This window comes from Macaca mulatta, chromosome 19 (assembly GCF_049350105.2).
Source record: "Macaca mulatta isolate MMU2019108-1 chromosome 19, T2T-MMU8v2.0, whole genome shotgun sequence".
Classification (NCBI taxonomy): Eukaryota; Metazoa; Chordata; class Mammalia; order Primates; family Cercopithecidae; genus Macaca; species Macaca mulatta.
Genome location: NC_133424.1, coordinates 4,209,251 through 4,237,072, shown reverse-complemented (window position 1 = coordinate 4,237,072; position 27,822 = coordinate 4,209,251). Strand labels below are relative to the sequence as shown.

At 52.6% G+C, this 27,822-nt stretch overlaps 1 protein-coding gene across 21 annotated transcripts in view; it reads right to left on the bottom strand.

Annotated features, from left to right (window-relative positions):
• Nucleotides 1-27,822, bottom strand: part of NFIC (nuclear factor I C) — a 112,096-nt gene that overhangs the window by 38,973 nt on the left and 45,301 nt on the right. For 19 of the 21 annotated variants that reach the window (XR_013409459.1, XM_028839220.2, XM_028839222.2 and 16 more), the window contains exon 3: nt 6,694-6,765. Coding sequence is in view for 18 of the 21 variants with exons in the window: in XM_028839220.2 (XP_028695053.1) it covers nt 6,694-6,765 (72 nt within the window). In the remaining 3 variants the exon portion in view is untranslated. Of the gene's footprint in view, nt 1-3,829; nt 3,902-6,385; nt 6,766-27,822 lie in introns of those variants that run through there. The other 2 variants (XR_013409461.1, XR_013409460.1) reach the window with 1 other exon arrangement.

The following is a 27,822-nucleotide window of genomic DNA, read 5'->3' as shown; positions in this document are numbered from 1 at the left end:
ACACACTGGAATAGGACTCAGCCGTGAAAAGGATGCCGGGCGCGGTGGCTCATGCCTGTAATCCCAGCACTTTGGGAGGCCGAGGTGGGCAGATCACGAGGTCAGGAGATCGAGACCATCCTGGTTAACATGGTGAAACCCCGTCTCTATGAAAAATACAAAAAATTAGCTGGGAGTGGTGCCGGGCAGCTGTAGTCCCAGCTACTTGGAGGCTGAGGCAGGAGAATGGCGTGAACCCGGGAGGCGGAGCTTGCAGTGAGCCGAGATCACGTCGCTGCACTCCAGCCTGGGCGACAGAGCGAGACTCTGTCTCAAAAAAAAAAAAAAAAAAAAAAAAAAAAATTGAAGAGATAAACACAGCATGGCCTATCCACACACTGGAATAGGACTCAGCCGTGAAAAGGATGCTGGGCATGGTGGCTCATGCCTGTAATCCCAGCACTTTGGGAAGCTGAGGTGGGCGGATCTCGTGAGCTTAGGAGTTTGAGATCAGCCTGGGCGACATGGCGGAACCTTGTGTCTACAAAAAATATGAAAATTAGCTGGGTATGGTGGCGTGTGCCTGTAGTTCCAGCACTTTGGGAAGCTGAGGCGGGTGGATCACTTGAGCCCCGGAGTTTGAGACCAGCCTGGGCAACATGGCGAAACCCCATCCCTACAAAAAGTACAAAAATTAGCCGGGCGTGGTGGTGCACACCTGTAGTCCCAGCTACTTGGGAGGCCGAGGCGGGAGGATCACTTGAGCCCTGGAGGTCGAGGCTGTAGTGAGCTATGATTCCACCACTGCATTCCAGCCTGGGTGACAGAGCAAGACTCTATCTCAAAAAAAAAAAAAAAAAAAAGAGAAAAAGAATGAGGAGCCGGGCTGGGCACAGTAGTGGTAGCTCACGCCTGTAATCCCAGCACTTTGGGAGGCCGAGGTGGGTGGATCACCTGACCTCAGGAGTTCAAGACCAGCCTGGCCAACATGGTGAAACCCCATCTCTACTAAAAATACAAAAATTAGCCAGGCATGGTGGCGGGTGCCTGTAATCCCAGCTACAGGTCGAGATCGCGCTTTTGTACTCCAGGCTGGGCATCAGAATGAGACTTTGTCTCAAAAAAGGTAAATAAAAATAAAAGAACGAGGCTCTGACACAGGGTACAACATGGATGCACCTTGAGGCCATCACTCAATGAGGGACGCCAGACACAAAAGGCCACACAGTGTGTGATGCCATTTCTTTCTTTTTTTTTTTTTTTTTTGAGACGGAGTCTCACTCTGTCGCCCAGGCTGGAGTGCAGTGGCGCAATCTCGGCTCAATGCAACCTCTGCCTCCCAGGTTCAAGCGATTCTCCTGCCTCAGCCTCCCAAATAGCTGGGATTACAGGTACCTGCCACCGCACCTGGCTAATTTTTGTATTTTTAGTAGAGGCAGGATTTCACCATCTTGGTCCAGCTGGTCTCAAACTCCTGACCTCGTGATCCACCCGCCTTGGCTTCCCAAAGTGTTGGGATTACAGGCGTGAGCCATTTCTCTGAAATATCCAGGACAGGCCAAGCCACAGAGACAGGAAGGGGATGTGTGGGCATCAGGGCTGGGAGAGGAGATGGGGAGTGGTGGCTGATGGGGACGGGGTTTCTTTTAGGGGGGATGAAATGTTCTGGAATTAGGCCGGGCTCAGCGGTTCACATCTGCAATCCCAGCACTTTGGAAGGCTGAGGTGAGAGAATCACTTGAGATCAAGAGTTCGAGACCAGCCTGGCCAACGTGGTGAAACTCTGTCTCTACTAAAAATATAAAAATTAGCTGGGTGTGGTGGCATGTGACTATGATCCCAGCTACTCGGGAGGCTGAGGCATGAGAATTGCTTGAACCAGGAAGGCGGAGGTTGCAGTGTGCTGAGATTGCGCCACTGCACTCCAGCCTGGGGGGGAAAAAAAAAAAGAAATGTTCTGGAATTACATAGAGGTGAATGTACTTAGTGCACTTTGACTTGGACACTTAAAAATGGTTAAAATGATACATTGTACATTATGCACATTTTACTACAAATTAAAAGTTCATTAAGTCAAATGCGAGGTGCATCAGCCTGTGGTAAGGCAGGCAGCGGGTGGGGAACCAGCTAGGGTGGGGAGGGAGGCTATTTTACACCCAGGGCCCAGAGAGAGCCTGGCCGAGATGGCAGCATTTTACAAAGACCTCAAGATGAGACTGGATAAGAGGAAGGAACTTGTTAAAATCTGCAAAGCTCCGAGAACAGCGCCTGGCAACCGCCCCGTGACTGTTGGCTTCTCTGATGCGGATGATGTTTCATCACCTCCCTGAGGGCCACGATGTTCCCGGCACTGGGAACAGCCGGTGCAAAGGCCCCCGGGTTGAAACGCACTTGGCAAGTTGCAGGCCAGCAGGGTTGGAACGGAAAGAGCCAGGGAGCCTGGTCCGTTTGGAGGTGGGACGGGCTCTTGGCTTTTGGGTGGCGGTGGGAGCAGTTCCTCTGCCGCTCCCCAGGGGGCAGCACGGGCTGCAGGGAGCTCATGGCTGTGTCCGGTTCTGCAGACCCAAACCCCCGCCAGTCCCCCGTTACAATCTTTCCTTTCTTTTTGGGAGACAGAGTTTTGCTCTGTTGCCCCGGCTGGAGTGCAGTGGTGCAATCATAGCTCACTGCAGCCTCAAACTCCTGGGCTCAAGCGATGCTCCTGCCTCAGCCTCCCAAGTAGCTGGGACTACAGGCACACACCACCATGCTTGGCTAATTTTTGTATTATTATTATTATTATTATTATTTTATTACGTTTTGTAGAGATAGGGTCTTGCTGTGTTACCCAGGCTGGTCTCAAACTCTTGGGCTCAAGTGATCCTCCTGCTTCAGCCCGCCAAGTAGCTGGGATTACAGGCATGTACCTCCATGCTTGGCTAATTTTTGTTTTTTTTGTTTTTTTGGTAGAGGTAAGGTCTTGCTGTACTACCCAGGCTGGTCTCAAACTCCTGGGCTCAAGCGATGCTTCTGCCTCAGCCTCCCAAGTAGCTGGGACTATAGGCACGCACCACCATGCTTGGCTAATTTTTGTATTATTATTATTATGTTTTGTAGAGATAGGGTCTTGCTGTGTTACCCAGGCTGGTCTCAAACTCCTGGGCTCAAGCGATCCTCCTGCCTCAGCCTCCCAAGTAGCTGGGATTACAGGCATGTACCTCCATGCTTGGCTAATTTTTTGTTTTTTTGGTTTTTTTTTTTTTTTTTTGGTAGAGATAGGGTCTTGCTATACTACGTTGGTCTTGAACTCCTGGGCTCAAGTGATCCTCCCGCTTCGACCTCTCAAAGTGCTGGGATTGCAGGCAGTGAACCCTGCCCCGTGCTGGGAGGTTCAGGGCCACACATTCTGAGGAGGACAGAGCGGTGGCCCCCGAGTGTCCAGAAGAAGTGGCCAGAGCCGTTTCCTGCTGACCCAGCTGGCCAGCTGGTGTCAGCACGCCCCCTCCGCCTCCCCCCACCGGGGTTTCCTGTTTGTGCAGCGCCTGCTATGCTCCATCTCTGGGGGACTCCCTGGCGAGCTGGGAGGATGTGATTTCCTCTACCAGACGCCCAAGCTCCCCAGGGGACCAGGCCAAGCGCCGTTGCCCCCACCTCCCTCCAACATCTGGCTTGGAGAAAGGCGTCTGGGGATCACAGGAGGCCGAGGAGGACCTGGGTCACAGACGGAGGAGTCACCAGGGGCCAGTGAGGAGTGGCCTCAGGCCTGTGAACCTCCGGGAACCTTTCAGCCTCCCTGTGCACGCCTGTTCCGGTCCTTCCAAGAAGGACACCTCACCCACTCGCTTTCTCTTCCTTCCTTCTTTTCCTTTCCTTTTTTTTTTTTTTTTTTTTGTTTGAAATACAGTCTCACTCTGTCCCCCGGGCTGGAATGCAGTGGCGTGATCTAGGCTCTGCAACCTCCGCCTCCCGGGTTCAAGCGATGGTTTCGCCAAGCTTGAACCATTCAAGCTTTCGCCATGTTCAAGGCTGGTCTTGAACTCCTGACCTCAGGTCATCCACCCAACTCGGCCTCCCAAAGTGCTGGGATTACAGGTGTGAGCCACGGCACCCTGGCCCCTTCCTGCTTTTTCTTTTGTTTTTTTGAGACGGAGTTTTTACTCTTATTGCCCAGACTGGAGTGCAATGGCGCAATCTCAGCTCACTGGGTTCAAGCAATTATCCTGCCTCAGCCTCCTGGGTAGCTGGGGTTATAGGCATGTGCCTCCACGCCCGGCTAATTTTTGTATATTTAGTAGAGACGTGGTTTCTCCATGTTGATCATGCTGGTCTCAAACTCCTGACCTCAGGTGATCCACCTGCCTCAGCCTCCCAAAGTGCTAGGATTACAGGCGTGAGCCCCCACACCCTGCCCCCTTTTTTTTTTTGAGACAGAGTCTTGCTGCGTCACGCAGGCTGCACAATCTTGGCTCACCACAACCTCTGCCTCCTGGGTTAAAGCGATTCTCCTGCCTCAGCCTCCCCAGTAGCTGGGATTATAGGTGTGCACCGCCATGCCCGGCTAATTTTTGTATTTTTAGTAGAGACATGGTTTCGCCGTGTTGGTCAGGCTGGTCTTGAACTCCTGACCTCAGGTGATCTGCCTGCCTTGGCCTCCCAAAGTGCTGGGATTACAGGTGTGTGCCACCACACTCAGCCCCTTCCTTCTTTTTCATCTCGCCTCCTTCCTCTCCTCACACATCCTCTCTTGTCTCTTTTTCTCTCTGCTTCATCCCTCCCTCTTTCCTTTCTTTCTACAAATATTTATTGAGCACCCACTCTGCACCAGGCCCCATTCTAAGCCCTGAGGGCACAACAGAGATCTAGACAGACAAAGCCTCTCTGCCCTCGAGGATGTGACGTTCCACTGGGGAGATAAGCAAACACCCATGTAGTCACTAAGCAACTAAGCAAATCCATAGGCAATCACTAACTTCCTCTGAAGGAAAGAAAAAAGAGGGCTGAGATTGAGGGTGGCCAGAAGCTGCCTGAGGTAAAGGAGCTCAGGGTAGACCTCTCTGAGAAGGGGCATTTGAGCTGAGACCAGAGGAGATCTGGAGAGAGCAAGTGAGCAGTTAGTTAGCTGTTTAGACAGAGGGAACAGAATGTGCAACGGCCCTGAGGCAGGACTGGGCCTGGTGCACTGGAGGAACAGCGAGGAGGTCTGTGTGGCTAGGAGTGGGCGAGGGGGAGAGAGGGAGGAGGGGATGACAGGGCGGGGTTGGGACAGGTTGTGCAGGGCCCTGTGGGCCACAGGGAGGACCTGGACTTTTATCTCAAGAGAGGTGGGAGCATGGAGGGCTGTGGGAGCCTCTGTGGGCAGAGGAGGGATGGGCCCTGACTTGGGGGCTCACAGGCGTCCTCTGGCCATAGTGAGAAAGACAAACGGTGGGGGACAAGGGCAGGAGCTGGGGGCTAGGATGGAAGTGACTGCTCTGGTCTAGGTGAGCTAAATTTTCCCACTTCCTATCCCTACAACATAGAATTACACTGTCCTACCCATCTATTAAGACATCCCATGAGGGCTGGTGTGGCGGCTCACACCTGTGATCCCAGCGCTTTGGGAAGCCAAGGCAGGAGGATCACTTGAGCTCAGGAGTTTGAGACCAGTCTGAGCAACATACTGAGACTTTGTCTCTACAAAAACAAAAAAATTTAAAAAAACCAGGCGTGGTGGCTCATGCCTGTAATCCCAGCACTTTGGGAGGCTAAGGTGGGCGGATCATGAGGTCAGGAGTTTGAGACCAGCCTGGCCAACATGGTGAAACCCCATCTCTACTAAAAATACAAAAATTAGCCAGGCGTGGTGGCGGGCACCTGTAATCCCAGCTACTCGGGAGGCCGAGGCAGGAGAATGGCGTGAACCCAGGAGGCGGAGGTTGCAGTGAGCTGAGATCGCACCACTGCACTCCAGCCTGGGCAACAGAGCGAGACTCCATCTCAAAAAAAAAAAAAAAAATAGCCAGGCACAGTGGCGCACACCTGTAGTCCCAGCTACTTGAGCGGCTAAGGTGGGAGGATTGCTTGAGCCCAGCTGGTCCAGGCTGTAGTGAGCTAGGATGGTGTCACTGCACTCCAGCCTAGGCAGCAAGAGTGAGACTGTTTCTAAGACAAACAAGCCAGGAGCGGTGGCTCATGCCTGTAATCCCAGCACTTTGGGAGGCCGAGGTAGGTGGATCACCTGAGATCAGGAGTTGAAGACCAACCTGGTGAACGTGGAGAAACCCTGTCTCTACTAAAAATACAAAAATTAGCCGGGCGTGGTGGTGCGTGCCTGTAATCCCAGCTACTTGGGAGACTGAGGCAGGTGAATCACTTGAACCCGGGAGGCAGAGGTTGCAGTGAGCTGAGATCGCGCCACTGCACTCCAGCCTGGGTGACAGAGTGAGACGCCGTCTCAAAATAAATAAATGAATGAAAACAAAACAAAACAAACAAAACCCCCCAAACATCCCATGGGACTGTAGAACCCTCCGGGGTCTCCCATGGGCTGAGCACCTCAGAGCCCAGAAGCTGGCAGCTCAGAGTCGTGGGTTCCAACCCAGCTCCCTGGTCGCCTCTGGGCAGGCCCCTTAACCTCTCTGAGCCTCAGTCTGCTCCTCTGTAAAACGAGTGGTGCCAAGCAAATGATTCCTAAATAAAAGACAAGGACAGGGCTGTGCCCTCCACCCTTCACCGCCACGATGCCCCCAGACTCACCCAGCGTGATGGGCTTGCTGTCCTCCTGGTCAGAGCCCATCCCCGCTCGGGGACTGCCGCTCTGCTCTGCATCTGCAAAGAGAGGGAAGAAATATTGGTGACGTCACAAAGACCCCACCCCAGGAACAGATGAGGTGTTGGCACTGGTGCCCCAGTCCTGGGCTGGGCCAGTGTTGTGGAGACAGATAGTGGCCCCGAAACACGCCCAGGCCCCGAGGTCTCTGCTTGGGCCCTTCCCTTGGCTGCTGCCCTAGAGGGTCACGGACATCTGGCCAGGCACCCTGCAGACACCAGCTAGGCCCCTGTGAGCGCCAGTGTACCTGTATGCTGGGGTAAGCCCTCCGCTTCTGAAGGGGTGGCTCAGTCATGGGTAAGAACTTAAGACACCAGGAGTCTTAACAGACCGACGTTCAAATCCCCGCCCTGCTGCTTTCTTGCTGTGTGACCCTGAGCAAGTCACTTGCCCTCTCTGAGCCTCATCTGTAAAATGAAGTTCAGGCCAGGCATAGTGGCTCACGCCTGTATTCCCAGCACTTTGGGAGGCCAAGGGAGGCAGATCACCTGAGGTCAGGGTCAGGAGTTTGAGACCAGACTGGCCAACATGGTGAAACCCCATTTCTACTAAAAGTGCAAAAACTAGCCAGGTGTGGTGACACGGACCTGTAATCCCAGCTACTCGGGAGGCTGAGGCAGGAGAATCGCTTTAACCTCGGAGGCGGAGGTTGCAGTGAGCCAAGATTGCACCACTGCACTCCAGTCTGGGCGACTGGAGTTGGAGGCCAGCCTGGGCAACATAGCAAGACCCCATCTCAGAAAATAAAATTAAACAAACAAACAAACAAAAAACCAAAACGGGCCGGGCGCGGTGGCTCAAGCCTGTAATCCCAGCACTTTGGGAGGCCGAGACGGGCGGATCACGAGGTCAGGAGTTCGAGACCATCCTGGCTAACACGGTGAAACCCCGTCTCTACTAAAAAATACAAAAAACTAGCCGGGCGAGGTGGTGGGCGCCTGTAGTCCCGGCTACTCGGGAGGCTGAGGCAGGAGAATGGCGTAAAAACCCAGGAGGCGGAGCTTGCAGTGAGCTGAGATCCGGCCACTGCACTCCACCCTGGGCGACATAGCGAGACTCTGTCTCAAAAAAAAAAAAAAAAAAAAAAAACAAAAAACAAAACCAAAACGGCCAGGCACAGTGGCTCACACCTGTAATCCCAGCACTTTGGAAGGCCAAGGCAGGAAAATCACTGGAGGTCAGGAGTTGAAGACCAGCCTGGCCAACATGGCGAAACCCCGTCTTTACTAAAAATACAAAACTTAGCTGGGCGTGGTGGCACGGTCCTGTAATCCCAGCTACTGGGGAGGCTGAGTCAGGATAATCACATGAACCCGGGAAGCAGAGGTTGCAGCAAGCGGAGATCATGCCGCTGCACTCCAGTCTGGGCGACAAGAGCAAGGCTCCATCTCAAAATAAATAAATAAATAAATAAATAAATAAATAAGTAAATAAAATAAAATGAGGTTCAGTCATTCAGCCCCGCCTCAGCCCTATGCGGGAGGCCTACCACTGTGCCCATTTTACAGACGGGGAAACTGAGGACCAGAGAGGTGAGTCCTGGAGACGTCAGGTCCCTCAGCCTCAGCCTCTGCCCCTGTAGTCCCAGGGACCCGACTGTTCGTCCTGGGTTGCCATTCAGAGACCCCAGAGAGAGGAGGCTGAGGGGTGGTCTCTGTGATGGCGACGCCCCCACCGCTCGCCCGGCTTGGGTGCTCCCTCTGCCCCGGCGCCTGGCCCTCCATCTTATCTAAAAATAATCAGGTTCCTTGGCAGACGCGCAGGCAGACAGACGCTGAGCTCAGCGTTATCAACTCTGGCAGCCTGGATGCAGGACGAGTCACATCCACCCCCTCTGGAACCCTGACCCTTCCATGGAGGGCTGAAGCTGGGGGGCAGGTGGACAAGCCCAGCCAGGCAGACCCCCTTCCCCAACCCCACCCATGGATCGCCCAGATCAAAGACAAAGGTGGCAGGAACCAACATCAAAGGCCGCAGGAAGAGAGTCATGCTCCTCCGGCCCACCAGCCAGACCCCAAGGCCAGGATGCAATTGCTGTGTGACCTCAGGCAAGTTGCCTAACTGTCCTGAGCCTGTTTCTCATCTTCCACATGGCACAAACATTGCCCAGGCCTTATCAGAGCTGGGAGGTAGTGAGGAGAGCATACTCCTGAAGCACTTGAGGGCATGTGGAGACTTCAATCGCGAGAGTCCGCCCTGTTACTACTTTCTTCTATTTCTTTTATTTTTTTGTATTTTTTTTGAGACAGGCTCTCACTCTGTCTCCCAGGCTGGAGTGCAGTGGTACGATCGCAGCTCGCTGTAACCTCTGCCTCCCTGGTTCGAGTGATTTTCCTGCCTCAGCCTCCAGAGTAGCTGGGATTACAGGCGCTTGCCATCACGCCTGGCTAATGTTTGTATTTTTAGTAGAGACGGGGTTTCACCACGTTGGTCAGGCTGGTCTTGAACTCCTGACCTCAAGTGATCCACCTGCCTCGGCCTCCCAAAGTGCTGGGATTACAAGCGTGAGCCACCGTGCCTGGCTGTATCCGTTTCACAGACAAGGAAAGCTACGGGTCAGAACCATCAGCAGTGTTCTCCCTCCCAGGCCCCGCGATGGGCTTTTTCACCAGGGTTATTTTATCCAGTTTTGTGCTGGGATCAGACACCTGAGCCAAGTACTGTCTCTGAGAGTCCCCGGGTCTCTGCGTTCCTGAGCAGGTTACTTTCCTTTCAAGGCCTGAGTTTCCTCATCCGCAAAATGAGATGATGATTAAGCCAGGGGTAGTGGCACAGTGGCTCACGCCTGTAATCCCTGCACTTTGGGAGGCCGAAGCGGGAGGATCGCTTGAGGCCAGGAGTTCGAGACCAGCCAGGGCAACATAGTGAGACCCCGTTTTTACAAAAAATACAAAAAAAAAAAAAAAAAAATAGGCCAGGCATGGTGGCTCACTCCTGTAATCCCAGCACTTTGGGAGGACAAGGCGGGCAGATCACTTTGAGCTCAGGAGTTCGAGACCAGCCTGACCGACATGGTGAAACCCTGTCTCTACTAAAAATACAAAATTAGCCGGGCATGGTGGCGCATGCCTGTAATCCCAGCTACTTGGGAGGCTGAGGCAGGAGAATTGCTTGAACCTGGGAGGTGGAGGTTGTGGTGAGCTGAGATCGCACCATTATTGCACTCAGTCTGGGCAACAAGAGCAAAACTCCATCTTAGAAAAAAAGAAAAAGAAAAAGAAAAAAATTAGCTGGGCGTGGCAGATGCCTGTAGTCCCAGCTACTCAGGAGGATCACTTGAGCCTGGGAGGTCGAGGGTGCAGTGAGCTGTGATCATGCCACTGCACTCCAGCCTGAGTGACAGAGCAAGACCTTCTTTTAAAAAAATAAATCGGCCGGGCGCGGTGGCTCACGCCTGTAATCCCAGCACTTTGAGAGGCCGAGGCGAGCGGATCACGAGGTCAGGAGATCAAGACCATCCTGGCTAACACGGTGAAACCCCGTCTCTACTAAAAATACAAAAAATTAGCCGGGCGTGGTGGCGGGCACCTGTAGTCCCAGCTACTCGGGAGGCTGAGGCAGGAGAATGGTGTGAACCCGGGAGGCGGAGCTTGCAGTGAGCCGAGATCACACCACTGCACTCCAGCCTGTGTGACAGAGCGAGACTCTGTCTCAAAAATAAATAAATAAATAAATGAAAGAAAATAAATGAAGACCACTCTCAGGGTTGCCGTGGGAATGATCAAAGCAATGATATTTCCTGGCACACAGAGCCTCTGGAGTTAGCTTGGCACTGTGCTAACGGCTTTGCACACACTGTGTGTCTAGCACCCACTGATTGCCACGACCAAAGGTGCCATAAACAGCACAGGAGCAAGGCCCGGTGCCTCAGTTTCCTCATCAGGAAACAGAGGAACAGATGAGAGAAGCCCTTCCTCCAGCTAGGCTGCCCCAGCTGTGGCCAACTGGGCCAGACAGCAGCCGAGGGGAGTGTGCCCAGCTCGGCCCCGAGCCCTGCAGCCGATCCCAGGCTGGGGCAGCCAGCGGCCCCTCGGAGCTGGCCAGTTCCATCTGGACTTCCTCAAGGCTGGGCACCGGTGGCCATGATGTTGGGAAGGGCCCAGCCTGGGCAGCCGGCCGTCTGGGCTCCAGGCTGTGGGCACAGGACCCTCTTCTGGAACCAGAGCCCACATGGACTCAGCAGGCTGCAGTGTCCAGCTGGCGTCCGGATGTTTCCCTGGGAAGCAAGAATGTTTCTTGGGCACCTACTAAGTGCCAGGCCCCCACGGTGGCTCCCAGCATGAGCTTGCAATTTGGACAGCCAGGGAGTGGGGTCTCAGATGCATCCACGCCTCACTCTTCTCATCTGTGAAATGGACACAGCTATAGCACCCTCTCTTGGAAGCTATTTATGAGGGACAAGATGGTAATGAATGAAACATTGGCCAGGCGCAGCGGCTCACGCCCGTATTCCCAGCACTATGGGAGGCCAACGTGCGTGGCTCAAGAGGTCAGGAGTTCGAGACCATCCTGGCCAACGTGGTGAAACCTCACCTCTACTAAAAATAAAAAAATTAGTTGGGGCCGGGCGCAGTGGCTCACGCCTATAATTCCAGCACTTTGGGAGGCCAAGGCGGGTGGATCATGAGGTCAGGAGATCGAGACCATCCTGGCTAACACAATGAAACCCCGTCTCTACTAAAAATACAAAAAAAATTAGCTGGGCGTGGTGGCGGGCGCCTGTAGTCCCAGTTGCTGGGGAGGCTGAGGCAGGAGAATGGCGTGAACCCGGGAGGCGGAGCTTGCAGTGAGCTGAGATTGCGCCACTGCACTCCAGCCTGGGCGACAGAGTGAGACTCTGTCTCCGAAAAAAAAAAAAAAAAAATTAGTTGGGTGTGGTGGTGCATGCCTATAGTCCCAGCTACTCAGGAAGCTTAGGCAGGAGAATCACTTGAACTCAGGAGGTGGAAGTTGCAGTGAGCCGAGATCGGACCAACTGCACTCTAGTCTGGGTGACAGAAGGAGACTCCATCTCAAAAAAAAAAAAGAGGCCGGGCGCGGTGGCTCAAGCCTGTAATCCCAGCACTTTGGGAGGCCGAGACGGGTGGATCACAAGGTCAGGAGATCGAGACCATCCTGGCTAACCCGGTGAAACCCCGTCTCTACTAAAAAATACAAAAAACTAGCCAGGCGAGGTGGCGGGCGCCTGTAGTCCCAGCTACTCGGGAGGCTGAGGCAGGAGAATGGCGTGAACCCGGGAGGCGGAGCTTGCAGTGAGCTGAGATCCGGCCACTGCACTCCAGCCTGGGTGACAGAGCGAGACCCCGTCTCAAAAAAAAAAAAAAAAAGAAAAAAAGAAAAAAAAAAGGTGATGAATGAATTATTAATAAAACTCCCAGAACCATGGTTGCCATAGTCAGAGCTTCACCAGGCAGAGAGTGGCTTCACTACTATAGCTATTTGATTAATAGCACTGTTGTTACTGTCTTCCATGGTGTTATTTTGTATCTGTTGTTGGTTGTTTTTTTGTTTTTTGTTTTTTTTTGAGATGGAATCTCGCTCTTGTTCTCCCATTGCCCAGGCTGGAGTGCAGTGGCACGATCCAGCTCACTGCAATCTCCGCCTTGCACGTTCAAGCAATTCTCCTGCCTCAGCCTCCCGAGTAGCTGGGATTACAGGCGCCCGCCACCACGCCCACACGCCCAGCTAATTTTTGTTGTATTTTTAGTAGAGATGGGATTTCACCATGTTAGCCAGGATGATCTCTTTTTCTTCTTTGTTTTTGAGACAGGATCTTGCTCTGTCACCCAGGCTAGAGTGCAGCGGCACAATCACAGCTAACTGCAGTCTTAAACTGCTGAGACCAAGCCATCCTCCTATCTGAGCTTCCCGAGTAGCTGGGCCCCCAGGTGCACGCCACCACATCTGGCTAATTTTTGTATTATTTGTAGATACGGGTTTTTCGTGATGTTGCCCTGGCTGGTCTGGAATTCCTGGGCTCAAGCGATCCACTGGCTTTGGTCTCTCAAAGTGCTGGGATTACAGGTGTGAGCTACCACGTCCCGCCTCTTTTCTTGCCTTATTGGTCTGGCAGAACTTCCAGTATAATGTTCAATAGAAATGGTGAGAGTGGTGTCCTTATCTTGTTCCCGATCACAGGAGAAAACATCCAGTCTCGCACCACTAAGTAATGGGGTTAGCTGTGGGGTTTTGTAGCTCCCTTTCTTGGGTTAAGGAAGTTTTCTTCTTTTCCTACAGTCCTAGGAATTTATGTGTTTTTAAATTTAATTTTTTCTTGGGGGGGGGGGACGGAGTCTTGCTCTGTTGCCCAGGCTGGAGTGTAATGGCACGATCTCAGCTCACTGCAACCTCTGCCTCTCGGGTTCAACCAAATCTCCTGCCTCACCCTCTTGAGTAGCTGGGACTACAGGCTCCCACCATCACACCTGGCTAATTTTTGTATTTTTAGTAGAGACGAGATTTTGCCACGTTGGCCAGGCTGGTCTTGAATTCCCAACCTCAAGTGATCCTCCTGCCTTGGCCTCCCAAAGTGCTGGGATTACAGGTGTGAGCCACTGCGCCCAGCTGGCCGTCTCATTTTAAATCATCTCTAAAACCTGGGAATATTTCCCAACCACCTGCTGACCGTTATTCCATCATTTGGCTCCTGAAAACTCCCCATGTTCTAGAGCCCTCGGTATGAGAGTCACAGCCACATGTGACTTTTTACATTTAAGTCAGCTACACTGAAATAAAATTAGGCGGGGCGTAGTGGCACATGCCTGTAATCCCAGTGCTTTGAAAGGCCGAGGCAGGAGGATCACTTGAGCCCAGGAGTTCCAGACCAGCCTGGGCACCATGGCGAGACCCCATCTCTACAAAAATACAAAAGTTAGCTGGCTGTAGTGGCATCCCTGTAGCTCCAGCCACTCGGGGAGCTGAGGTGGGAGGATTGCTTAAGCCTGGGAGGTGGAGGTTGCAGTGAGCTATGATGGAGCCACCGCACTCCAGCTTGGGTGACAGAGCAAGACTATGTCTCAAAAAAAAAAAAAAAAAAGAAAGAAAATTAAATTTTAAGTTGCTCAGTTGCACAAATCACATTTCAAGCACCAAAGACCCACATGTGGCTGCTGGTGGTGACCAAGTTGGACAGCACAGAATATTTTGCCATCAGCAAGGAACATTCTAGCGCACTGTGTTGCCCTGGCTGCTTCCATGAAAAGAAAAGAGGGGCCGGGTGCGGTGGCTCACGCCTGTAATCCCAGCACTTTGGGAGGCCGAGGCTGGTGGATCACGAGGTCAGGAGATCGAGACCATCCTGGCTAACACGGTGAAACCCCGTCTCTACAAAAAATACAAAAAATTAGCCGGGCAAGGTGGCGGGCGCCTGTAGTCTCAGCTACTGGGGAGGCTGAGGCAGGAGAATGGCGTGAACCCGGGAGGCGGAGTTTGCAGTGAGCCGAGATCGAGCCACTGCACTCCAGCCTGGGTGACCAAGCAAGACTCCATCTCAAAAAACAAAACAAAACAAAACAAAAACAAAAAAGAAAAGAAAAGAAAAGAAAAAGAGGCACAGATAATTCCTCCTCCTCCTCCACCTACTTAGTAGACACCCAGCCTTAAAATGGACCTTCTTTCGATCTGAGCAGATGTGCATAAGTGCATAATGTCTCAGGCTGGCTAACTTCCAAGGCCCCAAGATTCCCCAGACCCCAGTGGGCAGCTTCCATCTGCTGAGTTTTTATTGTGCTGAAATAGCACTTCCTGGCCCCATCTGATTAAATCTGCTCAATTTGTGAGGTTGGTCAACCAAGGCCCAGTGCACAGAGCGTATTTCCCAAAGCTGGTGTCAGATGCAGAGTAAAGTTGTCTGCCTAACTCAGAAGTTCTGTTGTTGTTTTGTTTTGAGACAGGGGTCTTACGATGTTGCCCAGGCCGGTCTCTCAAGTGACCCTCCTGCCTAGGCCTCCAAAAGCACTGGGATTACAGGTGTGAGCCACCACGTCTGGCCAGAATTTTGTGTTTTTAAAAAAATGTAGGCTGGGCACGGTGGCTCACACCTGTAATCCCAGCACTTTGTGAGGCCAAGGAGGGTGGATCACCTGAGGTCAGGAGTTCGAGACCAGCCTGACCAACATGGAGAAACCCCGTCTCTACTAAAAATACAAAATTAGCCGGGCGCGGTGGCACATGCCTGTAATCCCAGCTACTCGGGAGGCTGAGGCAGGAAAATCGCTTCAACCCAGAAGGCGGAGGTTGCAGTGAGCCGAGATCACACCACTGTACTCCAGCCTGGGCAACAAGAGTGAAACTCCATCTTAATAATAATAATAATAATGTACAGACATATATAGTTACAGTATAGAAGAGAACATATACAGTATATTTGTATATTATATATATACATATTTAATGCCATAAGTATATTTTATATACCTATATGGCATATTTTACATATCTACATGCCATATAGGTACGTTTTATATACCTATCTATATGGCAAATAGGTATACTTTATATACCTATATATAATATATAATATATATTTAATGCCATTAAAATTTCACAGGGGAGTGATTAGGGAAACAATATTTAAAAGGGCTCTTTAGAGGGAGGCAATTATGGTCCTGATTTTTTTTTTTTTTTTGAGACAGGGCCTCACTCTGTGGCCCAGGATGGAGTACAGTGGCGTCATCATAGCTCACTGCAGGCTCGACCTCCTGGGCTCAAGCAATTCTCTCGCCTTCGCTTCCCAAGTAGCTGGGACTACAGGCTTGTGGCACTACATCCGGCTAATTTTTTAAAACCATTTTTTTGTAGAGATGAGGTCTCACTATGTTGCCCAGGCTGAACTCAAATTCCAGAGCTGAAGTGATCCTCCTGCCTCAGCCACCCAAAGGACTGGGATTACAGGCGTGAGCCACCTTGCCTGGCCAGTGAAGACAATAATGGGGGAGAAAAAAAGGGTTCTGAAACACTGTAGTGGACAAGACCCTTCCACCCAACCCTATACCCGCACCAGGTATACAGTAGGCACTCAATAAATGCACAGGCCTGAATAACTTCTCCCAGAGCCTCCATCAAAGATTGCCGTCTAGGGAGAGCATTTACTAGAAGACAGCAGGGCTTCCTCGGCTCCAAACCCCTGTAACGAGGAGGCTTAAATACAAGTTTGCAAGGGCCAGGGGGCTGCAGGGGTGTAGGCTGGGAGGGAACCAGATCTGGGTTCCCATCCTCCTCTGCTGCCCCTCTTGCTGTGTGGTCTCAGACAAACCCCTGCCCATCTCTGGGCTTCAGAGGTCAATGGGTGAAATGGGGCATGGGGTGAGGGGAGTAGAGGCAGACCCGATCTGTGCAGAAGAAAACGGGATTGAGTCGAGAAAGAACCAAGCACTCGGCGGGGCGCGGTGGCTCACACCTGTAATCCCAGCACTTTGGGAGGCCAAGGCAGGCGGATCACTTGAGGTCAGGAGTTCAAAACCAGCCTGGACAATAGGGTGAAACCCCGTCTCTACTAAAAGTACCAAAAAAAAAAAAATTTAGCTGGGTGTGCTGCCATGCGCCCATAGTCCCAGCTACTCGGGAGGCTGAGGCAGGAGAATTGTTTGAACCTGGGAGCTGGAGGCTGCAGTGAGCCAAGATCGCACCACTGCACTCCAGCCTAAAGAACCAAGGATTTGGCGGGGCGTAATGGCTCACACCTGTAATCCCAGCACTTTGGGAGGCAGAGGCGGGTGGATCACATGAGGTCAGGAGTTCCAGACCAGCCTGGCCAACATGGAGAAACCCCATCTCTACTAAAAATACAAAAATTAGCTGGGCATGGTGGCGGGCACCTGTAGTCCCAGCTACTTGGGAGGTTGAGGCAGGAGAATCGCTTGAACCCAGGAGACGGAGGTTACAGTGAGCTGAGATCGCGCTACTGCCCTCCAGCCTCGCACTCCACAGAGCGAGACTCTGTCTCAAAAAACACAAAAACAAAAAAAAAAAAAAACAAAAAACAAAAAACCAAGCACTTTCTCCCCAGCATGAGAGTTGGGGTTGGCAGCATTTTAGATTCTCAGTGCAGGGTTTTGGAATCAGTCTGTGGGTACTGACATTAGTGGGAAAACTAGAAGATTTTTATTTATTTTATTTTATTTTATTTTCTGTTTGAAACGCAGCCTCGCTCTGTCTCCTAGACTGGAGTGCAGTGGCGCGATCTCGGCTCACTGCAACCTCCGCCTCCCGGGTTCAAGTGACTCTCCTCCCTCAGCCTCCCGAGTAGCTGGGACTACAGGTGCCCGCTACCACGGCTGCCTACTTTCTGTATTTTTAGTAGAGACAGGGTTTTGCCATGTTGGTCAGGCTCGTCTCGAACTCCTGACCTCGTGGTCCGCCCGCCTCGGTCTCCCAAAGTGCTGGGATTACAAGCGTGAGCCACGGCGCCCGGCCTGTCTTTTCCATTTTTTTTTTTTTTTTGAGACGGAGTCTCGCTCTGTCGCCCAGGCTGGAGTGCAGTGGCCAGATCTCAGCTCACTGCAAGCTCCGCCTCCCGGGTTCCCGCCATTCTCCTGCCTCAGCCTCCCGAGTAGCTGGGACCACAGGCGCCGCCACCTCGCCCGGCTAATTTTTTGTGTTTTTAGTAGAGACGGGGTTTCGCCGTGTTAGCCAGGATGGTCTCGATCTCCTGACCTTGTGATCCGCCCGTCTCGGCCTCCCAAAGTGCTGGGATTACAGGCTTGAGCCACCGCGCCCGGCCGTCTTTTCCATTTTTAAAGGGTTGTAAACAAAAGAAAAAATATGCAACAGAGACCGCGTGTCACCTGCCTAAAAGCCTAAAATGTTTACAGTGTCACTGGCCCTTTACTAAAAGAGTTGGCGGGCTTCCGGCTGTGTGGCCTTGGACAAGTACTTCCACATCTCTGAGGCTGGATTTCTTCATCTGTACATTGGAGCTGCACTATATTGCCATTAGTTCTCTCCTTTGATCACTCAGCAAACGGATTGCAGAGAGCTACCCGGATGCCAGACGCCCGAGGGACACAGCGGTGACACAGGACAAGAATCCCTCCCCTCGAGACACTGATGTTCTAATGGGAACACGACAGGAAATGAACAAGTCAGCAAATAAATCAAGAGGGTCATTTCAGATCGTCGAAGTGCTAGGGAGGTTGGGAGGCCGAGGCGGGAGGATCACCTGAGGCCGGGAGTTTGAGACCAGCCTGGCCAACATAGCGAAACCCTGTCTCTACTAAAAATACAAAAATTAGCCAGGCGTGGTGGTGCGTGCCTGTAACCCCAGCTACTCCGGAGGCTGAGATGGGAGAATTGCTTGAACCCGGGGGATGGTTTCAGTGAGCCGAGATCGCGCCATTGTACTCCAGCCTGGGCGACAGAACAAGACTCCGTCTCAAACAACAACAACAAATTAATGCACAGTGAGTAATTCCTTTGACTAGGTTGGGCTGCAAATGTTGCCTCCATTGCCTCGCAAATCTTCGTTAACTCCTCTGCAGCAGACACGTCCCCATATGGGGACGGTAATCGCCAGCCGGGGAAACTGAGGCACAAAGTGAGACAGCAATGGCATCAGATTCACAGAACACCAGCTGGTGGGTCTAGAGCCAATAAGCGGGCACCCCGGGGTCTCACAGTTGAGCCCTTGCTGTAATTTTGATTCTGTGACACCTCGCAAATCCTTTTAGGAGGGATCTCGGTTCCCCTCACTCCAGGACTCCTTCTTGTTGGCGGTTTGGGATGGTTCCTGGTGTTTGAATCCCATTCTCTGGCCGGTTAGATAAAGCCCCAAGGCCAGGCGCAGTGGCTCATGCCTGTAATCCCAGCACTTTGGGAGGCCGAGGTGAGTGGATCACCTGAGGTCAGGAGTTCAAGACCAGCCTGGCTAACACGGTGAAACCCCATCTCTACTAAAAATACAAAAATTAGCCAGGCGTGGTGGCACGCCTGTAATCCCAGCTACTCGGAAGGCTGAGGTAGGAGAATCATTTGAACTGGAAGGCAGAGACTGCAGTGAGCCCCAGGCTGGGACCTTCCGGCCCCTGTGTCCACTGTCAAAGGTCCCTTCTGCCATCCACGTGGCTAACTGTGATACTGGGGACAGCTGGGACAGAACAAATCCTTCAAAGCTTCCTCCTCTGTGCTTTATTCCAGCAGAACCCCTGGCCCCTCCTCCTCAGCTACTGCACAGGTCAGAGAAATTTCAGAGCACCCCCACCTGGGGCCACTGAGGTGTGAGTCGGGGTGTGGACCGAGAGAATAGCACTGATAATAATTACAACATCTGCGTGTAGAGATGGTTTAATGAGTTCTAGATGTCAGGCTCTGCCCTAGGTATTGTTTAATGCCTTATAACCATCCTTGGCTGGGGCCGACAATCTCCAGGATACCCAGAGAGGGTAAGAAAATTACCCAACATCACACAGAGAGGGATGTGGAGGCACCAACCCAGTTTTGTCTGCACTTCTCTTTAAAACATCTGAACAGGCTAGACACAGTGGCTCACACCTGTCATCCCTGCATTTTGAGATGCCGAGGCGGGAGGATTGCTTGGGGTCAGGAATTCAGCCTGGGCAACATAAGGAGACGCCCTCTCTACCAAAAATAAAAATAAAATTAGCTGGGCATGGTGGCATGTGCCTATAGTTGCAGCTACTTGGGAGGCTGAGGTGGGGAATCACTTGAACCCAGGAGTCTGCAGTGAGCTGAGATCACACCACTGCACTCCAGCCTGGGCAACAGAGCAAGACCCCGTCTCTACAAAAATGTAACAATTAGCCTGGCGTGGTGGCCTGTGCCTGCAGTCCCAGCTACTCTGGGGGCTGAGGAGGCTGGATCGTCTGAGCCCAGGAACTCAAAGCTGCAGTGAGCTACGATCGTACCACTGCATTCCTGCCTGGGTGACAGACCGAGACCCTGTCTTAAGAAAACAAAAACAGGCCGGGCGCAGTGGCCTGTAATCCCAGCACTTTGGGAGGCCAAGGCAGGCGGATCACAAGGTCAGGAGATCGAGACCATCCTGGCTAACATGGTGAAACCCCGCCTCTACCAAAAACACAAAAAATTAGCCAGGCGTGGTCGCAGGCGCCTGTAGTCCCAGCTACTCGGGAGGCTGAGGCAGGAGAATGGCATGAACCCAGGAGGCGGAGGTTGCAGTGAGTCGAGATCGCACCACTGCACTCCAGCCTGGGTGACAGATAGAGACTCCGTCTCAAGAAAAAAAAAAAAAAAGAAAACAAAAACAAAACATACAAATGAACATCTTTTCAAATTTTATACGATATCGATTGCAAGCTTTCAAATGTTTGCGGTTTGTGTGTGTTCTTCTGGCCTGGTAGACACCCTCTCAAATTTGTTGCCTTCTGCAGTTGAGCTCAGTCCAGACGTTCAATTTGGCACCTGGTGCTGGTCAATATACATTCATGATTGCACAAGCAAACACGGACACCGGAGAAACTAAAGCCAGGCCGAGGACCTGGTGAATCAAGTCACTGGGGGTTTCCTATGGGTGTGCCGCTAGACGTCAGCAGACTTTACCCAAACCTGGGGTTCGCAGGTCAAAAAGGTTCAGCATCGCTGAGTTTTCAGGACAACGCAGGACTTTTCCGAGCCTTTAAAATGCACTGGAGGGCCGGGAGTGGTGGCTCACGCCTGTAATCCCCAGAGGTCAAGGAGGCAGATCACTGGAGGTCAGGAGTTTGAGACCAGCCTGACCAACATGGTGAAACCTGGTCTCTACTAAAAATACAAAAATTGGCCGGGCGCGGTGGCTCAAGCCTGTAATCCCAGCACTTTGGGAGGCTGAGACGGGCGGATCACGAGTTCAGGAGATCGAGACCATCCTGGCTAACACGGTGAAACCCCGTCTCTACTAAAATACAAAAAAAATTAGCCGGGCGAGGTGGCGGGCGCCTGTACTCCCAGCTACTCGGGAGGCTGAGGCAGGAGAATGGCGTGAACCCGGGAGGCGGGGCTTGCAGTGAGCTGAGATCCGGCCACTGCACTCCAGCCTGGGCAACAGAGCTAGACTCCGTCTCAAAAAAAAAAAAAAAAAAAAAATACAAAAATTAGCCGAGCATGCTGGTGGGTGTCTGTAGTCTCAGCTACTCGGGAGGATGAGGCAGAAGAATCGCTTGAATTTGGGAGACAGAGGTTGCAGTGAGCTGAGATCGCACCACTGCACTCCAGCTTGGGCGACAGAGCACAACTCTGTCTCAAATAATAATAATAATAATAAATAAAAAAGAATAATAAAAAAGCACTGGAGGGCTGGGCGTGGCGGCGCACAACTGTAATTCCTGCACTTTGGGAGGTCGAGGCAGGAGGATTACTTGAGCTCAGGAGTTTGAGATAAGCCTGGGCAACACAGGAGACCCCATCTTTACTTTAAAAAAAAAAAAAGTTAGCTGGGTGTGGTGGTGCACACCTGTTAGTCTCAGCTACTCAAGAGGCTGAGACAGGAGGATTGCTTGAGCCCAGGAGGTCGAGGCTGCAGTGGGTGAGCTATGATTGTGCCACTGCACTCCAGCCCGGGCAGCAGAGCAAGACCTTATCTCAAAAAAAAAAAAAAAAAAAAAAAAAAAAAGCACTGGGGTTTTTAAAAAAGAGGTGGCAAGTCTCAGACTTGTGTGATTTCAAAGTATCTCATGGAAACGAGGGCTGCACCCTGAAACCCGAGTTCGATGGAGTTCCAGCCCCAGCACAAATCTGGCCATGTGGCCCTTGGACCAGTCACCTCCTCTGCCAGAGCCTTGGTTTTCCCCATCTATAAAGCGGGCGTTTCCAATCGCTGCCTTACCTTACAGTTCTGTGGCTATGCTCAGAGGAGCTTCCGGAGGGGAAGGGGATAGCTATAGGTTTTGTGTTAACGTCTGTTTTGATGATAGCATTTTGCCAAGCTCCAGGAGTTAAATGACCATTGCCGCCCTCTGCCCATAGCCCTCCATGGCTCCCACCTTCTTTGTGGGGAAAATCCCATCTTCTCCCCGTGGCCCACAAGGCACTGCATGGCCCGATCAGTCCCCTTCCTGCCCTCCCCTCCTTCCTCTCTCCCCTTCCTCACTCTGCTCCAGTCAGGAGGGCCTCCTCACTGTTCCTCCAACATACCAGGCGTGGTCCTGCCTCAGGGCCTTTGCACAGGCTGTGCCTCTGCCTGGAACACTGTTCCCTCAGCTATCTACGTGGCTCATTCTCTCCCCTCATTCAGGACTTTCCTCAAACATCTCCTCAGAGAGACACAAATGGCTCTTTCAGCACCATTTAGCATGGATAACCACACACATGCTAGTGTAAGAGAGGCCCTGGTTCTGCAAGGCAAATTGTATTTCTTTTTTTACTTTTTACTTTTTATGTATTTATTTATTTTGAGACAGAGTCTCACTCTCTTGCCCAGGATGGAGTCCAGTGATGTGATCTCGGCTCACTGCAACCTCTGACTGCCGGGTTCAAGCGATTCTCCTGACTCGGCCTCCCAAGCAGCGGAGATTACAGGTGCCCGCCACACCTGGCTAATTTTGGTATTTTCAGGAGAGATGGGATTTTGCCATGTTGCCCAGGCTGGTCTCGAACTCCTGAGCTCAAAGTGATCCACCTGCCTCGGCCTCCCTAAGTGCTGGGATTACAGGCATGAGCCACACTGCCTGGCTGCCTTTAAAAAACAAAACAAAACAAAAACAGAGATGCAGCCAGGCGCGGTGGCTCATGCCTGTAATCCCAGCACCTTGGGCGGCCAAGGCAGGTAGATCACAAGGTCAGGAGATCGAGACCATCCTGGCTAACACGGTGAAACCCCATCTCTACTAAAAATACAAAAAATTAGCCAGACGTGATGGTGGTCGCCTGTAGTCCCAGCTACTCGGGAGGCTGAGGCAGGAGAATGGCGTGAACCCGGGAGGTGGAGCTTGCAGTGAGCCGAGATCGCACCACTGCACTCCAGCCTGGGCGACAGAGCGAGACTCCGTCTCAAAAAAAATAAAAAATAAAAATAAAAAATTAGAGATGCAATCTTGCTATGTTGCCCAGGCTGGTCTCAAACTCCTGGGCTCAAGCAATCCTCCCACCTCTGCCTCCCACATTGGAGGAACCACAGGTGTGAGCCACCGCACCCAGCCAGCAAATTGTATTTGGAATGACACCCTCCTTTGGCCGAGAGCCAGTTCTCTTGACTTCCCAGTCCGTGGGGTGTCAAGGACAGCCAGGAATGTCACTGCACCCTGTAGCCTTTGCTCAAGCAAACACACGAGGCACAACAACAGCCATGCACGCTGGATGGCACTGACGGTGCGGACAAACTGTTCTCTCCTGTCTGTGGCCACGAGCCCAAATTCGGTCCGTCCTAGCTCATGACAAAGGCATGGCCGTGGGCTCCGGCCCCACCCTTCCCGCTCGGGAGCACCCACCCCCTTTGCGAGGGACAACTCCTTGCATCCGGTGGCTGAAGCTTCCGCCGTTGGTGACTAGGAGGCCGGCACTCACAAAGCAGGTGTTTACTGACCACCTACTACTCGCCAGGCCTTGGGGGGATGGCAGAGAAGGAAGTGAGGAGGGAGAAGGGCAGAACCAACACACAGAGGAAGCCTCAGATCATTTCACACGGTTCTAGGTTCTATGGAGGCGATGAAGCCGGCCGAAGGGGGAATGGCTTTGGGGGTGGCATTGGAGGGAGGACTCAGGCAGAACCTCTCCGAGGATGTGATGGTGGCTCTCCAGCAGGAGAAGGAGCCCGGCGGTGTGGAGAGCTGGGGTGAAATCGTTCCAGGCAGATTCGGTGACAAGGGCAAGGTCCACGGGGCAGGAATGAAGATGGATGTGGGAGGGGCAGCGACAGACCCCAGGCTGCAGCGTGGTGGGCAAAGGAAAGAGGAAGGGATGGGGAGGGGAGCGGGACCACTCAGGGCCGTGTGCATTGCAGTGAGAAGCCTGGGTTTTATCCCACAGCGTGAAGACGAGTGATGTGGCCTATGAGACAATCCATTTTAGACTTTCAAAAGTCTCTGGGCCGGGCAGAGAGGCTCACGCCTGGAATCCCAGCACTTTGGGAGGCTGAGATGGGAGGAATCGCTTGAGGCAAGGAGTTCGAGACCAGCCTCGACCACATTGCAAGACCCCATCTCTATAAAATATTTTTTTTAATTACCTGGGTGTCAGCCGGGCGCAGTGGCTCACGCCTGTAATCCCAGCACTTTGGGAGGCTGAGGCAGGTGGATCACAGGGTCAGTAGTTTGAGACCAGCCTGGCCAATATGGTGAAACCCCGTCTCTGCTAAAAATACAAAAATTAGCCAGGTGTGGTGGTGTGTGCCTATAGTCCCAGCTACTCGGGAGGCTGAGGCAGGAGAACTGCTTGAACCCGGGAGGTGGAGGTTGCAGTGAGCTGGGATGATGCAACATAGTGAGACTCCGTATCAAAAAATATATACACACACACACACACACACAAACACACACACACACACACACACACATATATATATAGGGTGTTGTGGTGTGTACTGCACCTGTGGTCCCAGATACTCAGGAGGCTGAGGTGGGAGGATTGCTTGAGCCTGGGAGTTTGAGGCTGCAATGAGCTACAATAGATAGTGCCACTGTACTCCAGCCTGGGTGACAAAGTGAAACCGTGTCTCAAGAAAAAAAAAATCGTGTGATGTGTGTCTTACCACAGTTAAAGCAATTTTTAAAGTAATTTCTGGCTGCCGAGTGACTTCTGGACTCTCGGGTGTTGCGAATCTTGGCTTGAACACAACGCCCTGGCCCAGCAGGTTGGCCCGGCATTGCCCAGAGTGGCCATATTGAATGATCTTTTGGCTGTAGAAGGACAGGACTTGCTGAAACCATAATCACACTTATTTAAAAACCTGGCGGGTTGTCAGAAGGCCTAGGATGTCCACTTGGGCCCCAGCAGGGCATCTGCTGGACCTCACGGAGCCCAGGTTTCCAGCATCGGCCGCCACCGTGAGTTCGCCTGGTTGATTTTCCAATGTTAGCCAGCTTCCAAATTTTGCTGGCTCTGCCGGCTGCCACGTCCGCCTCCCAACCTCAGCCAGCTAAAGAGAGAACCAAAGCCAGGGCCTGGAATTCCCAGCTACTGGGTGTCACCGGCCATTTTTAAACATTACCCGGTGAAGGTTCAACTTTCTCTGTCCTGGAAGGCAATGGAACATACACGTGACCTGGGCCTGAGTCCTCTGAGCTCCGGCTATGCTGTCTTCCCTGCCCCTCTCCCTCTCAGGAGACCTCCAGCCATACTTCGCAGCCCAGCTCTGACGTCTCCTTCTCTGGAACACCCTCCCCAGCCCTTTCTCCAAACCTTTGTTCTAGTCCCCAGCACCCTGGACTGTGTCTGGGTCTACAAATATGTAAAAATTCGGCTGGGCACGGTGGCTCACCTCTGTAATCCCAGCACTTTGGGAGGCCAAGGCGGGCAGATCACTTGAGGTCAGGAGTTCGAGCTCAGCCTGACCAACATGGTGAAACCTCATCTCTGCTAAAAACACAAAAATTAACCGGGCGTGGTGGCGCATGCCTGTCATCCCAGATACTCAGGAGGCTGAAGCAGGAGAATGGCTTGAACCCAGGAGGCAGAGGGTTCAAGGTGGTGGGCCGAGATTGTGCCACTGCACTATAACCTGGGCGACAGAGGGAGACTCCATCTCAAAAACAAAACAAACAAAAAAACAAAAACAAAAACAAACAAATATGTAAAAGTCCAAGTTCTCCCCATCTCCCCACAGCGCTCAAGGCCCTGCACAGCCTGCCTCTGCCCCCTCTCTCCTCTCCCCTCATCCCTCTCTCCCCCTCGCTCACTCTGCTCCAGCCACACAGGCCTCCTCGCTGTTCCACCACTGCACCAGGCACGGTCCTGCCTCAGGGCCTTTGCACGGGCTGTGAGCACTGCCTGGAACACCATCCCTGCAAATGCCTGCCTGGCTCACCCTTCTGCTTTATTCAGGCTTCTGTTCAAATGTGGTTTATCGTCCACAGCTCCTGGCACAGAATCTGCGCTTGAAGTGAGGGAAGTTTGAGTTTTCGCCTCCTCATGTCCCTCCTGAGAAATGTGACCACAGGGTTCCCGTGTGCGTCCAGTTACATTGCAACCTGCTTTGCGTTTCCCGAGCCTCTGCCTCCATCCTGTGCCAGCATCTGTACAAACCCCAGTCTCAGGAGAAAACTGTGATGCTTTCATCCAACACACATCTTGAGCGCCTACTGTGTACCAGGCCCTGTCCTAGGAACTGGGGACAGAGCAGTGAAAAACACACAGACATTGGCTGGATGCAGTGGCTCATGCCTGTAATCCCAACACTTTGGGAGGCCAAGGCAAGAGGATCACTTGAGGCCAGGGGTTCCAGACCAGCCTGAGCAACATAGCGAGACCCTATTTCTACAAAAAAAGTAGGCAGGGCACAGTGGCTCATGCCTATAATCCCAGCACTTTGGGAGGCCAAGGTGGGTGGATCACCTGAGCTCAGGAGTTCAAGACCAGCTTGGGCAACATAGTGAGACCCCATCTCTACGAAAAATACAAAAAATAGGCCAGGCATGGTGGCTCACACCTGTAATCCCAGCACTTTGGGAGGCTGAGGCAGGCGGATCACTTGAGGTCAGGAGTTCGAGACCAACCTGGGCAACATGACAAAACTCTGTCCCTACTAAAAACACAAAAAATTAGCAGGGCATCGTGACGGGTGTCTGTAATCCCAGCTACTTGGGAGGCTGAGGCAGGAGAATCGCTTGAACCTGGGAGGCGGGGGTTTTGGTGAGCCAAGATCATGCCATTGCACTCCAGCCTGGGCAACAGAGTGAGACTCTGTCTCAAACAAACAAACAAACAAAAAACCCAAAAACTAGCTGGGCATGGTGGTGCATGCCTGTGGTCCCGGCTACCCAGGAGGTTGAAGTGAGAGGACTGCTTGAGCCCAGGAGGTTGAGGCTACAGTGAGCCATGATCAAGTCACTGCAATCCAGCCTGGGTGACAGAGCAGGACTCTGTTTAAAAAAAAAAAAAAACGAAGAAGAAGAGAAGAAAGAAAGAAAGAAAAAGGGGCCGGGTGCAGTGGCTCAAGCCTATAATCCCAGCACTTTGGAAGGCTGAGGCAGGTGGATCACCTGAGGTCAGGAGTTCGAGACCAGCCTGGCCAACACAGTGAAACCCCATCTCTACTAAAAATACAAAAATTAGCTGGGCGTGGTGGCGCACGCCTGTAATCCCAGTTACTCAAGAGGCTGAGACAGGAGAATTGCTTGAACCCAGGAGGCGCAGGTTGCAGTGAGCCGAGATCACGCCATTGCGCTCCAGCCTGGGCAACAAGAGCGAAACTCTGCCTCAAACATAAATTAATTAATTAAATAAAATAAAAATATAAAGGAATTCCAATACAGACCCTGATCCTCCATAGAGAACTTCCTCCTCCCCAAGGTGCTCAAAGGAGAGAAGCAACCATCAGTTTTGTCAGTGCTGTGTGACCTCACTAAAAGCACTCTCCCTCTCTGAGCCTCCACATCCTGGCAGTGCAGATGACCTAAAACCCCTGCCCAGCCCTCCTCCGGAGCCTGTCTGGATAAATCAAAGGAAGAAAAAACACAAGCCCCCATCGATGTTCGGCACTCCCCGCCCACGCCAGGGACAGGGAGGAAAATCTGGATGAGACCTGGGGGGGCCCGAGAGGCAGAGAGGCGTGGACGGGGTGACCTCCGGGATGCCGGCCTCCACCCCGGGCCTCCCCGTCCTCGTCCTTCCTGCATTCCTCAAGTCTGGCCCATACTTTCCATCTCCCTCTCCCCTGCCGCCGGGCCGCCTGGGCCCGAGCCAACCTGCTTCGGAATCACTTTCAAAGAAAAGTTTCTTTTTTCTTTCCACCCGGCCCCCCCCCAGCTCCATGGCCTGGCTCCGGGCCCTCGTGGACGCCTCGGTGTCCTGCGGGTCAGGTCAGCGGCCACCACCGCCCCGGGACCGTCCCCAGCATCGGGCTGCTGGGACTGGAGGCCCAGGCCCTCCCCCAGGTCTCAGGGCCGCCTTTGGGGATCCCTGGGGACCCCGGTGTCACTCTTGGAGGGTGTCCGGCCTGGACAGTGGGTCCG